Source organism: Anomaloglossus baeobatrachus, chromosome 9 (assembly GCF_048569485.1).
Source record: "Anomaloglossus baeobatrachus isolate aAnoBae1 chromosome 9, aAnoBae1.hap1, whole genome shotgun sequence".
Classification (NCBI taxonomy): domain Eukaryota; kingdom Metazoa; phylum Chordata; class Amphibia; order Anura; family Aromobatidae; genus Anomaloglossus; species Anomaloglossus baeobatrachus.
Genome location: NC_134361.1, coordinates 205,986,951 through 206,004,902, shown reverse-complemented (window position 1 = coordinate 206,004,902; position 17,952 = coordinate 205,986,951). Strand labels below are relative to the sequence as shown.

At 52.5% G+C, this 17,952-nt stretch overlaps 1 protein-coding gene across 1 annotated transcript in view; it reads right to left on the bottom strand.

Annotated features, from left to right (window-relative positions):
• Positions 1-6,273: 6,273 nt before the first annotated feature.
• Positions 6,274-17,952, bottom strand: part of GNL3L (G protein nucleolar 3 like) — a 51,653-nt gene continuing 39,974 nt past the window's right edge. The window contains exons 12-15 of the mRNA XM_075322894.1: positions 15,860-15,996; positions 15,638-15,777; positions 14,879-15,050; positions 6,274-6,581 (exon numbers count right to left, since the gene is read on the bottom strand). Coding sequence (XP_075179009.1) covers positions 6,529-6,581; positions 14,879-15,050; positions 15,638-15,777; positions 15,860-15,996 — 502 coding nt within the window. The 3' untranslated portion in view covers positions 6,274-6,528. The remainder of the gene's footprint in view (positions 6,582-14,878; positions 15,051-15,637; positions 15,778-15,859; positions 15,997-17,952) is intronic.

Here is a 17,952-nt window from a genome sequence, read left to right as displayed (position 1 = left end):
TCTATTGATGCTAGGAAATCTCCTTGAGACATTGAGGCAATGACGGAGCGGAGGGTTACATCCGGAACCGCCTGGCCTTCACGTGCTTGGTGAGCAGTTTTAGGTCCAGAACGGAACGGAAAAAGCCACCCTTTTTTGGCACCCCAATAAGATTGGAGGAAAAAACCGTGTCTTGTTCCTGAAGAGGAACAGGGATTACCACTCCTTCTGCCTGCAGAAGAGCATCGGCTCGGGGGGGGGGGGGGGGGGGAGTTCTGAAGAATCGAGCCGGAGGACGAGAACAGAGCTCTATCCTGTACACGTGAGACACAATGTCTCTCACCCACCGGTCTGTGACCTGTGGCAGCTAAATGTACCCAGAAGCGGGAGATTCTGCCACCAACCGCGGATGCGGGGAGAGAGAGCTGAAATACATGAGGAGATCGCCTTGGTAGCGGTTCCTCCTGCTGCCTTCCTTGGGCGTGAATGAGCCCGGCCGGAATCTGAGCCCCTCTGAGCCTTTTGAGCCCTTTTAGACGAGTACAATTGGGACTTGCCCGAGCCTGGGAAGGACCAACCTCGACTGTCCCCCCAGGACAGCATTACTAGGGTAAGTCGCAATGCAGACATTGCGAGGTTAAGGACACCACCTGCGGCACAGATGTACATGTGCTCAAGACCAGCTGCAAGACCAGCTGAAATAGCTTAGAGTGCCCATACGGCTGCGAATGCCGGAGCAACCGACACGCTGATAGCTTCACAGACAGATTTCAACCAGAGGTCTATCTGTCTGTCAATGGCATCTTCAAGTGAATTCCCATCTCCACTGCAACTATGGATCTAGCCGCAAGCCTGGAGATTGGGGGAGCCACCTTTGGACCCTGGGTCCAGGGCTGTACCACATCAGGGTAAAGGGATAACGTGCATCCTTAATACGTTTGGAGAAAACGTTTATCTGGTAAGCGTGGTGTTTCTGAACTGCGTCTCTGAAGTCAGCGTGGTCAGAAAAAGTACTCAATCTACGCATGAGTACTGAAAAAGGATTTCTCCTGCTGTGAAGCTGACTCCTCCACTGGGGGAGCTGAGGGAGAAATATGCAACATTCCATTGATGGACGCTATAAGATCATTCACTATGGCGTCCCCATCCGGTGTATCCGGATTGAGAGCGGTGTCAGGACCAAAGCCCTGATCAGCTACGTCTGTCTCATCATACAGAGAGTCCTCCCGCTGGGACCTTGACCAGTGATGAAGCCGAGTGTCGTACCCAGCGAGCTAGCTTAGGCTGTCTGGGACTGCCGTCCGTGTCAGAGCCTTCACCCTGGAATGCCTGGGACCCCCCCCGGAGCACTGAGTACGTTCCAAATGAGGGTGGCCAGGGAGCATTAATCAAGATTGCCCATGGCCTGTCTGGAGTGCAAAGTCTCCATCCCATGACAATCTCCGTCCCTGTCCCTGGACAGGGTTCACAGGTGGTTCCTTTGGCCACCTCTAGTAGAGACCCCGGCTGACCAAGTGCTACAGGGGAGCATTGCCCACAATGGGGGTCAGTGAAACCTGCCGGTGGAACAGTATCACATGCAGGAAAAGCAGCATAGAAAGCCTGTGTTGCTTTTTTGCTGCTGTATTCTAGCCATCTATGCAATGTATAGCATACAAGCATAAACACTTCAGCACATGCAATACAAGCAGCATAGAAAGCCTGTGCCTTGGCACCCTTGCTTTTTTGCTGCTGTTGTCCAGCCATCTAGGAGAATATAGCCCAGAGTAGCGACCGTACAGTGCAATGTATAGCATACAAGCATATATACAAATGAACACTTCAGCACATGCAGTACAAGCAGCCTATAAAGCCTGTGCCTTGGCACCCATGCTTTTTTGCTGCAGTTGTCCAGCCCTCTAGGAGAATATGGCCAAGAGTAGCGACCGTACAGTGCAATGTATAGCATACAAGCATAAGTACAAATGAACACTTCAGCCATGCAATACAAGCAGCCTAGAAAACCTGTGCCTTAGCACCCTTGCGTTTTTGCTGCTGTTATCTCGCCATCTAGAAGGGCATATAGCCAAAGATAGCGACCTACAGTGCAGTGTATAGCATACAAGCAGAAAATACAAATGGACACTTCGGTATTTAGTGGGGTCAGCACTTCAGGTGCTGCTTACCGCCCGCCTATAACGCGGGTGTGTGGTCGCCAGAGCCCTGTGTTGGTTGCCCAGAGCATGTCTCCGTTCCCCAGCTCGGACTGCGTGCAGGAATGGCTGCCGGCGTCCTTCTCCAGCTCGTGTGACGAGGGGCGGGCCGTGGGCGTGCCCCAGACAAGAGCGGGAAACTGGCGTCCCACTGTGTCCAGTGAAGGGGGCTGGAGAATGCAAAGCAGACTCCAGCCCTCGGCGCTGACTGTCTGTACAGCGTCCCGCCTCTCCCCTGACTGGCAGGGCTGGAGGCGGGAACGAAACGAAAACTAGGCCGCAAAGCCGGGGACTCGAGTAATAAGCGCGGCCGTCCATGTGCACGGCCAGCGCGGAAGTCCCCGGCGCACCACAAGTCCCAGCCGCGCCACAGTGTAAAAAACACCCAGCAACGGCCGGCGCGGCAGTTCCCAATACATAAAGTCACTCAGCAAAGCTGTAGTGACTAATAGCACGAGCGCTCTGCGCTGTTGCCCCCCGGCGCACTAACACTCCCAGCAATGCTGGTGTGTGTGTGCGCGCTTGCCCGGGGACACAGAGTACCTTAATGTAGCAGGGCCTGTCCCTGACGATACTCAGCTCCATATCCAGCAGGTTCTCTGGGTCTGTGGATGGAGCCCGGTCTCAGTGCTTGGAGACCTGTAAGATCCCACTTCACCCAGAGCCCTGAGGGGGGATGGGGAAGGAAAACAGCATGTGGGCTCCAGCCTCCGTACCCGCAATGGGTACCTCAACCTTACAAACCGCAAGTGGGGTGAGAAGGGAGCATGCTGGGGACCCCATATGGGCCCACTTTTCTTCCATCCGACATAGTCAGCAGCTGCTGCTGACTAAACAGTGGAGCTATGCGTGGATGTCTGACCTCCTTCGCACAAAGCAGAAAACTGGTGAGCCAGTGATCCCACTGGGGGTGTATAGCCAGAAGGGGAGGGGCCTTACACTTTTTAGTGTAATGCTTTGTGTGGCCTCCGGAGGCAGTAGCTATACACCCAATCGTCTGGGTCTCCCAATGGAGCGCCGAAGAAAATTATATAAACATTTTATAAAAATATTTTAGTGTAGGACTGCTTCAAATGAGATTTGCCGTGACGTGGCGAAGCAGCTCAAGAAATTGCAATTTTTTGCCAAAAATCTCAAAATTTTTTTTATAATAAGTACAGTTTGGAATGTTTAGTGCTGTAGTGCACATTTGGTGCTGGCTTTTTGTTTTTTCTTCATTGAATTGGTCGGTGGTTGACCTCCACCTTGCTATGCACCCCAATTTGGGATGTATTCCATCTGTCTGGATTTTGGCGGTTGGTGACTGTTCACATTAAGTCATCAGGCTTTGTCCACAGGCTATTTACTTCATGCAGCATTTGCTTGGACCTGTCCCGCCCACGAGCCATGACTCAGTCATGGGTACGGGATTGAAATAGACCAGGTGAGTGCTGCTAAGAGCAGTTCTACTATTCATATGTGAGGCCGTATGGCACATTTTATAAAAATATTTTAGTGTAGGACTGCTTCAAATGAGATTTGCCGTGACGTGGCGAAGCAGCTCAAGAAATTGCAATTTTTTGCCAAAAATCTCAAAATTTTTTTTATAATAAGTACAGTTTGGAATGTTTAGTGCTGTAGTGCACATTTGGTGCTGGCTTTTTGTTTTTTCTTCATTGAATTGGTCGGTGGTTGACCTCCACCTTGCTATGCACCCCAATTTGGGATGTATTCCATCTGTCTGGATTTTGGCGGTTGGTGACTGTTCACATTAAGTCATCAGGCTTTGTCCACAGGCTATTTACTTCATGCAGCATTTGCTTGGACCTGTCCCGCCCACAGCCATGACTCAGTCATGGGTACGGGATTGAAATAGACCAGGTGAGTGCTGCTAAGAGCAGTTCTACTATTCATATGTGAGGCCGTATGGCACATTTTATAAAAATATTTTAGTGTAGGACTGCTTCAAATGAGATTTGCCGTGACGTGGCGAGGCAGCTCAAGAAATTGCAATTTTTTGCCAAAAATCTCAAAATTTTTTTTATAATAAGTACAGTTTGGAATGTTTAGTGCTGTAGTGCACATTTGGTGCTGGCTTTTTGTTTTTTATTCTGGTATATTTGTCCACATCATGGCCCCATCCTGGTAAATGTCACCCTCCCTGCTAAATGTACCCCATCCTGGCATGTTTCCCTCCGCCCCCCCCAATCCTTTCAGTCATGTTTCCCTCCCTCCCCCCCCAATCCTTGCAGTCATGTTTCCCTCCCTCCCCCCCCAATCCTTGCAGTCATGTTTCCCTCCCTCCCCCCCATCCTTGCAGTCATGTTTCCCTCCCCCCCCCATCCTTGCAGTCATGTTTCCCTCCCTCCCCCCCCCCATCCTTGCAGTCATGTTTCCCTCCCTTCCCCCCCCCCATCCTTGCAGTCATGTTTCCCTCCCTTCCCCCCCCCATCCTTGCAGTCATGTTTCCCTCCCTTCCCCCCCCCATCCTTGCAGTCATGTTTCCCTTCCTTCCCCCCCCCATCCTTGCAGTCATGTTTCCCTCCCCCCCCCATCCTTGCAGTCATATTCCCTCCCCCCCCATCCTTGCAGTCATGTTCCCTCCCCCCCCCATCCTTGCAGTCATGTTCCCTCCCCCCCCCATCCTTGCAGTCATGTTCCCTCCCTCCCCCCCATCCTTGCAGTCATGTTTCCCTCCCTCCCCCCCATCCTTGCAGTCATGTTTCCCTCCCTCCCCCCCATCCTTGCAGTCATGTTCCCCCCCCCCCCATCCTTGCAGTCATGTTCCCCCCCCCCATCCTTGCAGTCATGTTCCCCCTCCTCCCCCCCATCCTTGCAGTCATGTCCCCCCCCCATTCCTTGCAGTCATGTTTCCCTCCCCCCCCCATCCTTGCAGTCATGTTTCCCTCCCTCCCCCCCCCATCCTTGCAGTCATGTTTCCCTCCCCCCCCCATCCTTGCAGTCATGTTTCCCTCCCTCCCCCCCATCCTTGCAGTCATGTTTCCCTCCCCCCCCCATCCTTGCAGTCATGTTTCCCTCCCCCCCCCATCCTTGCAGTCATGTTCCCCCCCCCATCCTTGCAGTCATGTTTCCCTCCTCCCCCCCCCCACCATCCTTGCAGTCATGTTTCCCTCCCCCCCCCCCCCACCGCCATCCTTGCAGTAATGTTTGCCCCATGCTCTGTCTGTATGCTCCGTGCCAGCTCTGTCCCCCACACCTTGGCACAGCCTCACACAGCTTAAAAATAAAAAATAAAAACTCCCCTTCTAGCACCCGCTCCACCGCGCGGCCACAAGACTCCGTCGCTGCCTACTGAGTGACGCTGCTCCGTCTCCTAGGCAACAGGCCTGCGGCCCAGGAGAGGGGGATTGTCAGAGGGAGGAGAAATGTCTCCTCTGCTAAACACCACTTTGAACGGCCGGCGCGATTACACCGACAGTTCAAAGTGGCTCAGTGTGGCGACAGCGCGCGTGCCATAGGTTCGCCATCACTGTTCTAGGCTGATAGCGGGTGTTTTTAACTCGTACTTATGGCATTATTTGTGTAGAAAGTGTCTGATTCTTTTCACACCCTAAACTGGTGGGTATAAAGGCATCTTGGCCTCTTGAGTTTGGCTGTGTACTGACCCCAGTTTTTTTTTGTTTTTTTTTAAACCATAAATTTTTATTAACAAAGTGTGAAGTATTACATCATATTGACAAGTTCTCAACAGTCAACACAATAATAAGGACCCTCCCCCCCCCCCCGTTATATCTATATATACATGTCTGCGATAAGATTGTCCCTTTTAAAGGGGGTGTCCACTACTTTGACATCGATGGCTTATCCTTAGGATAGGTCATCAATGTCTGATCAGCCGGGGTCCGACACCCCGCACCCCGCCGATCAGCTGCTCTCTGTCCCGGCGGCCAGAAAATGCTCAGTTCCGGAGTACCCGAGTACTGCACATCCACCTCCCATTCTAGTCAATAGGAAGCAGTACCCGGCCGTGGCCTCTATCAGAAGACTGAACTGAGCATTTCTGGCCACCTCCTGCTGCCGCCTCCGGGACCAAGATCATATGATCGGTGTCTGACCCCGGCCAATCAGACATTGATGGCCTATCCTAAGGATAGGCCCATCAATGTCCAAGTAGTTGGACACCCCCTTTTTAACAGTGAAGATGGCTTCAGGCATTAAATCATCAGATCTGGTGGCTTCAAATTGACAATCTTAAGACCCCCATAAACTTTTTACTTGGAAAAACAGAAGTCGTCCGCTACAAATGTTATTAATTGGTGTAAAAATATCCAACTTGTCATAGACCCAAATATCGCCCGAGCTTTCACGTGCGGCCGGTCCCGGGAAACATCCAACTTTTAACTTTTCACTCAACAAATCAAAAATTCAATGCGTGCGTTAATGAGTCCGACAACTTGATGGCGATTTTATCTGTAAGAAAAAAACAAAAAAAAAAAAGCTCATTTACGCATATAATGTGGATTTATGGTTATATTGTCAGCAGCACAAATACCAATCTCCCATAGACAGATTATATAGGAAGTCGGCTCAGCCGTCCGAGGGAAACCGGACTTGTCGGCGGACTACTGGATCCATAAGAGACGCCCGGTGTTCAGGCTTCATAAAAACTAACTGATAAAGTCACAAATCCTCCAAAAATGCGTTTTGGACTGGGGTCATTGTATAATCAAGACTGCGCGTAACCAGCGACTGGTCACTCTCCATTTATCAGCAATGACTGAAACGCGGCTGCGCTGCATGTGTTTTATTCTGAATTTTTGAGGATCTATTTGTAAATTAGGCTGTGCCCACATTGTGTTTATGTGCAAAAATCCTGCACTTAAAGCATATGTTAGCAGCTGAGAGCGCGCATTTTTATTGCGTTTGTTTATTCTTCCCATCCTTTTTTTCTTCTTCTCCCCCCCATCCTTTTTTTTTCTTCCCCCCATCCTTTTTTTCTTCTCCCCCCCCATCCTTTTTTTCTTCTTCTCCCCCCCCCATCCTTTTTTTCTTCTCCCCCCCCATCCTTTTTTCTTCTCCCCCCCCATCCTTTTTTTCTTCTCCTCCCCCCATCCTTTTTTTCTTCTCCTCCCCCCCATCCTTTTTTTCTTCTTCCCCCCCATCCTTTTTTTCTTCTCCCCCCCCATCCTTTTTTTCTTCTCCCCCCCCCATCCTTTTTTTTCTTCTCCTCCCCCCCATCCTTTTTTTCTTCTCCTCCCCCCCCATCCTTTTTTTCTTCTCCTCGCCCCCATCCTTTTTTTCTTCTCCTCCCCCCCATCCTTTTTTTCTTCTCCTCCCCCCCATCCTTTTTTTTCTTCTTCTTCCCCCCCCCATCCTTTTTTTCTTTTTCTCCCATACCCATCCTTTTTTTCTTCTTCTTCCTCCCCCCCATCCTTTTTCTCTCTCCCCCCGCCCCCCCCATCCTTTTTTTCTTCTTCTCCCCCCCATCCCCATCCTTTTTTTCTTTTTCTCCCATACCCATCCTTTTTTTCTTCTTCTCCTCCCCCCCCCATCCTTTTTTCTCCCCCCCCCATCCTTTTTTTCTTCTTCTCCCCCCCCCATCCTTTTTTTCTTTTTCTCCCCCCCATCCTTTTTTTCTTCTTCTTCCCCCCCCATCCTTTTTTTCTTCTCCCCCCCCATCCTTTTTTTCTTCCCCCCCCCCCATCCTTTTTCTTTTTCTTCCCCCCCATCCTTTTTCTTCCCCCCCCATCCTTTTTCTCTTCCTACCCCCCCCCCATCCTTTTTCTCTTCCTCCCCCCCCCCATCCTTTTTCTCTTCCTCCCCCCCCCCCATCCTTTTTCTCTTCCCCCCCCCCCCATCCTTTTTCTCTCCCCCCCCCCCCCATCCTTTTTCTCTTCCCCCATCCTTTTTCTTCTCCCCCATCCTTTTTCTTATCCCCCCCCATCTTTTTTTTGCGTGCGTTTAATCATGGTGACCACAGGGGTTCTGTACCCCCGTGATCGTCAGCGGCTGAACTTACAGCTGGGACCTGGCTCTCTGCTCAGAATGGTGCCCGCGCCACTCCAGGTAGTTTAACTCCCTGAATGCTACGATCAATGCAATTGCAGCATTCAGGAGGCAAGGAAAGGAATCTCTTACCTCTCCCTGGTGCTCAGGTCCCTGTATTGCGATCACAGGCACCCATCGCTGCCATAGTAACTGAGTCATCACCATGATGATCCTGGGTTACTGAGGTACGGATCATCTCACAGACCAGGGCAGCAAAGTCCCGTGGGTAAAGACTGCGAATGAGAAAATGTTTGTGGCCTAGATGCAGGGAACTCCGGTGATGTCATAAGGTAAACAGAGTTCATGCTGGCGGATCTGCAGGAAGCCTCGGTGATCAGTCAGCATGAACTCTATTCACCTCGTGATGTCACCGGAGTTCCCTGCAGCAAGGTCCCAAGGAAATGGCAAAAAATCAACGTGGGCACATGGCCTTAAATGACTTAAAGAAGGGAATTTTGTTACTTACCGTAAATTCCTTTTCTTCTAGCTCCTATTGGGAGACCCAGACGATTGGGTGTATAGTACTGCCTCCGGAGGCCACACAAAGCATTACACTAAAAAGTGTAAGGCCCCTCCCCTTCTGGCTATACACCCCCAGTGGGATCACTGGCTCACCAGTTTTAGTGCAAAAGCAAGAAGGAGGAAAGCCAATAACTGGTTTAAACAAATTCACTCCGAAGTAACATCGGAGAACTGAAAACCATTCAACATGAACAACATGTGTACCCGAAAAACAACCAAAAATCCCGAAGGACAACAGGGGCGGGTGCTGGGTCTCCCAATAGGAGCTAGAAGAAAAGGAATTTACGGTAAGTAACAAAATTCCCTTCTTCTTCGGCGCTCCATTGGGAGACCCAGACGATTGGGACGTCCAAAAGCTGTCCCTGGGTGGGTAAAGAAATACCTCATGTTAGAGCTGTAAAACAGCCCTTCCCTACAAGGAGGCAACCGCCGCCTGCAGGACTCTTCTACCTAAGCTGGCATCCGCCTAAGCGTAGGTATGCACCTGACAATGCTTGGTGAAAGTGTGCAGACTCGACCAGGTAGCTGCCTGGCACACCTGCTGAGCCGTAGCCTGGTGCCGTAATGCCTAGGGCGCACCCACGGCTCTGGTAAAATGGGCTTTCAGCCCTGATGGAACCGGAAGCCCAGCAGAACAGTAGGCTTCAAGAATTGGTTCCTTGATCCATCGAGCCAGGGTGGATTTGGAAGCCTGCGACTCTTTACGCTGATTAGCGACAAGCACAGAGAGTGCATCCGAGCGGCGCAGAGGCGCCGTGCGGGAAATGTAGATTCTGAGTGCTCTCACCAGATCCAACAAATGCAAATCCATTTCATATCGATGAAATGGATGAGGCAAAAGGAAGGTAAGGAGATATCCTGATTGAGATGAAAGGGGGATACCACCTTAGGGAGAAACTCCTGAATGGGGCGCAGCACTGCCTTGCCTTGGTGAAACACCAGGAAGGAAGCTTTTGGATGACAGCGCTGCTAGCTCGGACACTCTCCTAAGAGACGTGACCGCTACCAGAAAGGCCTCTTTCTGGGAAAGTCGAGCAAGTGAAACATCTCTCAGAGGCTCGAAGGGCGGCTTCTGGAGAGCAATTAGTACCCTGTTCAGATCCCATGGGTCCAACGGCCGTTTGTACAGAGGGACAATGTGACAAACCTCCTGCAGGAACGTGTGTACCTGAGGAAGTGGTGCTAGGCGCTTCTGAAGAATACAGATAGCGCTGAGACTTGTCCTTTGAGGGAGCCGAGTGACAACCTTTTTCCAAACCAGATTGCAGGAAGGAAGGAAAAGTAGGGAATGCAAATGGGCAGGGAGACACTCCCTGAGCAGAGCATTAAGAGAAGAATATCCTCCACATCCTGTGGTAGATCTTGGCAGACGTCGGTTTTCTAGACTGTCTCATGGTGGCAATGACGTCCTGAGATAATCCTGAAGACGCTAGGATTCAGGACTCAAAGGCCATACCGTCAGGTTCAGGGCCGTAGAATTCAGATGGAAAAAACGGCCCTTGGGACAGTAAGTCTGGCCGGGCTGGTAGTGCCCACGGTTGGCAGACCGTGAGATGCCACAGATCCGGGGACTACGACCTCCTCGGCCAGTCTGTGGCGATGAGGATGGCACGGCGGCAAACGGACCTGATGTTGCGTAGCCCTCTGGGCAGCAGTGTCAGAGGGGGAAACACATAGGTAGCTGGAACTGCGACCAAACCTGAACTAAGGCGTCTGCCGCCAGAGCTCTTTGATCGTGATACCGCGCCATGAAAATCGGAACCTTGTTGTTGTGCCGAGACGCTATTAGGTCGACGTTCAGCATCCCCCAGCGTTGACAGATTTCCTGAAAACCGTCCGGGTGAAGATACCCTTCCCCTGCGTCCATACCCTGGCAACTGAGGAAGTCTGCTTCCCAGTTTTCTGCGCCCGGGATGTGAACTGCGGATATGGTGGATGCTCTGTCTTCCACCCCCATCAGACTCCGCCGGACTCCCTGGGAAGCTTGCCGACTGCGTGTTCCGCCTTGGTGGTAGATGTATGCCACCGCTGTGGAGTTGTCCGACTGAATTCGGATGTGTGTGCTTTCCAGCCACGGCTGGAAGGCTTGCAGGGCAAGATACACTGCCCAGATTTCCAGCACATTGATTTGAAGGATGGACTCCTCTGAAGAGAGTCCTTGACCGTCTGAGAAGGGGGACGTTCCTTCTAGGGACGTCGACTTCCCATCCCATTGGCAAAGAATGCCACATTGGAGTGGACGCAGATGAAACTGCGCGAAAGTGACTGCCTCTGCATGAGTCGTGTTAAGGGGTGTGACTGGCCCTGAAGGAGAGACTGCACCCCCGTCTGTAGTGAACGTGTCCAGCGGAAGCTTCACTATCGCTGAGGGAGCGTGACACTCCATGCCCAGATATGTCAGCGATTGGGTCGGTGTCAGATTTAACCTTGAGAAGATGATGATCCACCCGAAACTCTGGAGAGTCTCCAGCGCTACGCTCAGGCTGTGTTGGCATGCCTCTTGAGAGGGTGCCTTGACCAGTCGACCGTCCAAGGAAGGATCACCGAGTGACCCTGAGAGTGCAGGACTGCTCCCACTGCTGCCCTGAACTTGGTGAAAACCCGTAGGGCTGTCGCCAGACCGAAGGGCAGGGTTACGAACTGAAGATGCTCGTCTTCAATAACGAAACGTAGCAAACGTTGGTGCTCTGGAGCAATCGGCACGTGGAGATAAGCATCCTGTGTCTATTGATGCTAGGAAATCTCCTTGAGACATTGAGGCAATGACGGAGCGGAGGGACGCCATCCGGAACCGCCTGGCCTTCACGTGCTTGTTGAGCAGTTTTAGGTCCCCCACAATCAGATTGGAGGAAAAACCGTGTCTTGTTCCTGAAGAGGAACAGGAATCACCACTCCTTCTGCCTGCAGAAGAGCATCGGCTCGGTGGGTAGGTGGGGAAGTTCTGAAGAATCGAGCCGGAGGCCGAGAACAGAACTCTATCTTGTACACGTGAGACACAATGTCTCTCACCCACCGGTCTGTGACCTGTGGCAGCTAAATGTCGCCAAGGCGAGAGAGTCTGCCACCAACCGCGGATGCGGAGAGAGAGAGCTTAAAGTCATGAGGAGACCGCCTTGGAAGCGGTTCCTCTGGCTGCCTTCCTTGGGCGTGATTGAGCCCGCCTGGAATCTGAGCCCCTCTGAGCCTTTTGAGCCCTTTTGGACTAGGACAATTTGGACCTGCCCGAGCCTGGGAAGGACCGAAACCTCGACTGTCTCTCTCGGACAGCATTAATAGGGTAAGTCGCAATGCAGACATTGCGAGGATAAGGACGCTACCTGCGGCACAGATGTACCTGTGCTCAAGACCAGCTGCGCAAGACCAGCTGACATAGCTTAGAGTGCCCATATGGCTGCGAATGCCGGAGCAACCGACACGCCGATAGCTTCATAGACAGATTTCAACCCGGGGTCCATCTGTCTGTCAATGGCATCTTTAAGTGAAGTCCCATCTCCACTGCAACTATGGATCTAGCCGCAAGCCTGGAGATTGGGGGATCCACCTTTGGACCCTGGGTCCAGCGCCTGACCACGTCAGGGGGAAAGGGATAACATGTATCCTTAATACATTTGGAGAAACGCTTATCTGGTAAGCGTGGTGTTTCTGCACTGCTTCTCTGAAGTCAACGTGGCTAGAAAAGTACTCAATGTACGCTTGAGATACTGAAATGGGATTTCTCCTGCTGGGAAGCTGACTCCTCCACTGAAGGAGCTGGGGGAGAGATATCCAACATGCCATTGCTGGACGCTATAAGATCAGTCACCATGGCGTCACCATCCGGTGTATCCGGATTGAGAGCGGTGTCAGGATCAAAGTCCTGATCAGCTACGTCTGCCACATCATACAGAGAGTCCTCTGTGACCCTGACTAGTAATGAGGCCGAGTGCCGCTCCCAGCGAGCTCGCTTAGGCTGTCTGGGACTGTCGTCCGTGTCAGAGCCTTCACCCTGGAATGCCTGGGACCCCCCCGGAGCACTGATTTTGTTCCAAATGAGGGTGGCCAGGGAGCAATGATCAAGATTGCCCATGGCCTGTCTGGACTGCAAGTCACTATCCCATGACAATCTATCAGCCGAAACTGCAACACCGTCCCTGTCCATGGACAGGGTTCACAGGTGGTTCCTTTGGCCACCTCTAGTAGAGACCCCGGCTGACCAAGTGCTACAGGGGAGCATTGCACACAACGGGGGTCAGTGGAACCTGCCGGTGGAACAGTATCACATGCAGTAAAAGCAGCATAGAAAGCCTGTGTTGCTTTTTTGCTGCTGTAGTCTAGCCATCTAGGAGAATATCGCCAAGAGTAGCGACCGTACAGTGCAATGTATAGCATACAAGCATAAAGTACAAATGAGCACTTCAGCACATGCAATATGAGCAGCTTAGAAAGCCTGTGCCTCAGCACCTTTGCTTTTTTGCTGCTGTAGTCTAGCCATCTAGGAGCATATAGCCAAGAATAGCGACCGTACAGTGCAATGTATAGCATACAAGCATAAAGTACAAATGAGCACTTCAGCACATGCAATATGAGCAGCTTAGAAAGCCTGTGCCTTGGCACCCTTGCTTTTTTGCTGCTGTAGACTAGCCATCTAGGAGAATATCGCCAAGAATAGCGACCGTACAGTGCAATGTATAGCATACAAGCATAAGTACAAATGAACACTTCAGCACATGCAATACAAGCAGCCTAGAAAAACTGTGCCTTAGCACCTTTGCTTTTTTGCTGCTGTAGTCTAGCCATTCTAGGAGAATATAGCCAAGAATAGCGACCGTACAGTGCAATGTATAGCATACAAGCATAAGTACAAATGAACACTTCAGCACATGCAATACAAGCAGCATAGAAAGCCTGTGCTTTAGCACCCTTGCTTTTTAGCTGCTGTTGTCTCGCCATCTAAGAGGGCATATAGCCAAAAATAGCGACCTACAGTGCAGTGTAAGCATAAAATACAAATGGACACAACGGTATTTAGTGGGGTCAGCACTTCAGGTGCTGCTTACCGCCCGCCTATAGGCGGGTGTGTGGTCGCCAGAGTCCTGTGACTTGGTTGCCAGCTCGGACTGCAGGAATGGCTGTCGGCGTCCTTCTCCAGCTCGTGTGACGAGGGGCGGGCCGTGGGCGTGCCCCAGGCAAGAGCGGGAAACCGACGTCCCACTGTGTCCAGTGAAGGGGGCTGGAGAATGCAAAGCAGACTCCAGCCCTCGGCGCTGACTTTCTGTACAGCGTCCCGCCTCTCCCCTGACTGGCAGGGCTGGGGGCGGGAACGAAACGAAAACTAGGCCGCAAAGCCGGGGACTCGAGTAATAAGCGCGGCCGTCCTATGCACGGCCAGCGCGGAGTCCCCGGCGCACCACAAGTCCCAGCCGCGCCACAGTGTAAAAACACCTAGCAGCGGCCCGGCGCGGCAGTTCCCAATACATAAATTCACACAGCAAAGCTGCCGTGAATAATAGCACGAGCGCTCCGCGCTGTTGTCGCCGGCGCACTAGCACTCCCAGCAATGCTGGTGTGTGTGTGCGCGATGTGTACGGGGACACAGAGTACCTTAATGTAGCAGGGCCCTGTCCCTGACGATACTCAGCTCCATATCCAGCAGGTTCTCTGGGTCTGTGGATGGAGCCCGGTCTCAGTGCCTGGAGACCTGTAAGATCCCACTTCACCCAGAGCCCTGAGGGGGGATGGGGAAGGAAAACAGCATGTGGGCTCCAGCCTCCGTACCCGCAATGGGTACCTCAACCTTAACAAACACCCGACAAAAGTGGGGTGAGAAGGGAGCATGCTGGGGGCCCCATATGGGCCCACTTTTCTTCCATCCGACATAGTCAGCAGCTGCTGCTGACTAAAAACAGTGGAGCTATGCGTGGATGTCTGACCTCCTTCGCACAAAGCAGAAAACTGGTGAGCCAGTGATCCCACTGGGGGTGTATAGCCAGAAGGGGAGGGGCCTTACACTTTTTAGTGTAATGCTTTGTGTGGCCTCCGGAGGCAGTACTATACACCCAATCGTCTGGGTCTCCCAATGGAGCGCCGAAGAAATCTGTTTTTATGAAGCCTGGACGCCGGACCATTTTGGATAAAATAGAGACTGTGCTGCTAATATACAGGCACGGAGCGATCTGGCGGTATTACACCACTGACTATGAAGCGTCCCAGGGACTCACTCGCTCTCTTCTGCAGCTTCTTCCGCCTCTTGCCGGCCGCCCTCAGGGCCTGTCCTTGTTGCAGTGGATCCACGGATTGGATGTCCTTTAGGCTCGGCGCTCGGGGCACCGGCTCCACTTTTTCCTGGGTTTTGCTTTTGGCGGTCTTAATTTCGACAGTCATGAGTCCAAACTATAAGATACAGCAGAGATGACGAGATCAGTATCCAAATACATAGGAGTCCGATCAGGCGGCGTCTTATGATTTACCCTTTAAAGGGGATGGTGCAGGATTATGGGGGCAAAAAAAGGCCACTTTCTTTGATCAACTGCCCCATATCGCTCCACTGGCTGTAGCGAGGTAGGATGCAGTTTATCATAAGGAAGCAGCCATTTTTTTTTTTTAATCAGATAATTATATCCCCACTTCCCAATGCAGTTGTGAGCTGTAACCCTTTAAGATACGCCAGATTTTAGAAGATGTGTGTACCACGGACAGATTAGGGACTAGAAACAGCGCCACAGCTGGTGACAGGCCGTGTCCGATATTACAGTCCAGAGCCACTTCCCTGATTGAGCTGCAATACCAGACTATGCCACCAGGGACAGGCGTGATACCAATCTTGAAAAATCCCTTTTGGTCCAGAGGAGCCGTTACCTTTACTACCAGCCCTGTCCTTGTAAATAGTGCACAAGAGCTGACACTCATGACCCAGCAGCCAGCCCCAGGTGTGGAAGTGAAGACACCCGGATTGTCCCTTTACGCCTGGTTTCACGTACCTCCTCATCCATGTCCTCGTCCATCCGGCCGGGCGGTGCCTCTAGATCCTCTACCCATTCTGTGTCCTCCACCTCGGCTGCGGCTCCGGCTGTCAAATCTGCGCTCTCCATGGCAATACCCTGAGGAGCGGACTGGACCCCTGTACAGAGAGCGGAAACATAAGACGTAGTGCTGTACAACTCCCCCGGGCAGGATCGGCGCCGGGCGCGGCTCGTACTTACGTGACAAAGACTCGTTATTGTCCATCTCCAAGGCCTCAAAATCAAACGCCTTCCCCATTTCTGTGACGATCTCCGCACTGATGTGAGTGGGTAACGTGTGCGTCTCGGGGGGGTGGGTGAAGTAACTGATTCTACCGCTGCGGGGGACATAAGACGGGCGTTATATATACACGATGGATGACCGCTCGTATACACATATCCATGCCCCAGGGCTGAGGGAAAAGCTGCCCCTTCTTTGAGACTAACAGTGTGCCTTTTTGGATGGACCTTTTCAGGTGCCTTAGGAGAAGAACGCCCCCCCTCCCGGGGGTAAAGAACCTACCCAATTTAAGTTCAGTTTTATTAAATTAAAGGGGGGCTGCCATAGTTTCTGCCAGCCAAATGCAAATGGAGCCATGGTACATAGCTTTCTTAAAGGGAACCTCTCAGGAGGTCGCGGCTTCCTGTTATCGGGAGGTTGCGGTGGTCAGACCCTCAGCAACCCTCAGCAACCAGAAAGTGATACTGTATCCTACAGATAGGAATAACTTCCAGATTGTGGCGCCCCACTCTCAGGAGGGAGCAGCGCCCCGCTCTCGGAGAGGTCGTGGCGCCCCCACTCTCGGATAAGTCGCGGCGCCCCCCACTCTCGGATAGGTTGCGGCGCCCCCCACTCTCGGATAGGTCGCGGCGCCCCCACTCTCGGATAAGTCGCGGCTTCCTATTATTGGAAGGTTGCGGTGGTCGGACCCTCAGCAGCCAGAAAGTGATACTGTATCCTACAGATAGGAATAACTTCCAGATTGTGGCGCCTCCGTCTCAGGAGGTAACATCACCCCACTCTCGGATAGGTCGCGGCGCCCCCACTCTCGGCTAGGTCGCGGCGCCCCCACTCTCGGATAGGTCGCGGCGCCCCCACTCTCGGATAGGTCGCGGCGCCCCCATTCTCGGATAAGTCGCGGCTTCCTATTATTGGAAGGTTGCGGTGGTCGGACCCTCAGCAACCAGAAAGTGATACTGTATCCTACAGATAGGAATAACTTCCAGATTGTGGCGCCCCCGTCTCAGGAGGTAACGTCACCCCACTCTCGGATTGGTCGCGGCGCCCCTTCTCTCAGGAAGTCGCGGCAGTTGGACCTCCTGCAATCAAAGTTATACTGTATCCTACAGATAGGAATAACTTCCAGATTGTGGCGCCCCACTCTCGGAGAGGTCGCGGCTTCCTGTTATCGGGAGGTTGCGGCGGTCGGACCCCCAGCAACCAGAAAGTTATACTGTAAGTTATGCCGTACCAATAGGATTAGAACTGACTGGTTGATTCCAGGCACAGGCTCTATAAAAGTCCTGTCCTGTATTGATACTGTATCCTACAGATAGGAATAACCTCCAGATTGTGGCGCCCCCGTCTCGAGAGGTGGCGGCGCCCCTTCTCTCGAAAGGTCGTGGTGCCCCTTTTCTCTCGGGAGGTCATGACGGTCTGACCCCCTGCAATCAGAAAGTTATACTGTATCCTGCAGATAAGAATAACTTCCAGGTCGCGCCGCCCCCACTCTCGGATAGGTGGCGCCGCCCCCACTCTCGGATAGGTGGCGCCGCCCCCACTCTCGGATAGGTGGCGCCGCCCCCACTCTCGGATAGGTGGCGCCGCCCCCACTCTCGGATAGGTGGCGCCGCCCCCACTCTCGGATAGGTGGCGCCGCCCCCACTCTCGGATAGGTGGCGCCGCCCCCACTCTCGGATAGGTGGCGCCGCCCCCACTCTCGGATAGGTGGCGCCGCCCCCACTCTCGGATAGGTGGCGCCGCCCCCACTCTCGGATAGGTGGCGCCGCCCCCACTCTCGGATAGGTCGCGCCCCACTCTCGCATAGGTCGCACCACCCCACTCTCGGATAGGTTGCGGCGGTCGGACCCCCAGCAACCACAAAGTGATACTTTATCCTACAGATAGGAATAACTTCCAATCCTTTAACGTTGCCTTCATTTGTCAATGAAAAATACAATCTATCGGGGTAAGGTTATTGAATCGGATACAGAAATTAAATTCTCATTGTCTGTATAACCCACAGGCTGACTGGGCATGCTGGGAGTTGTAGTTCTCCACACATCACTGTAGT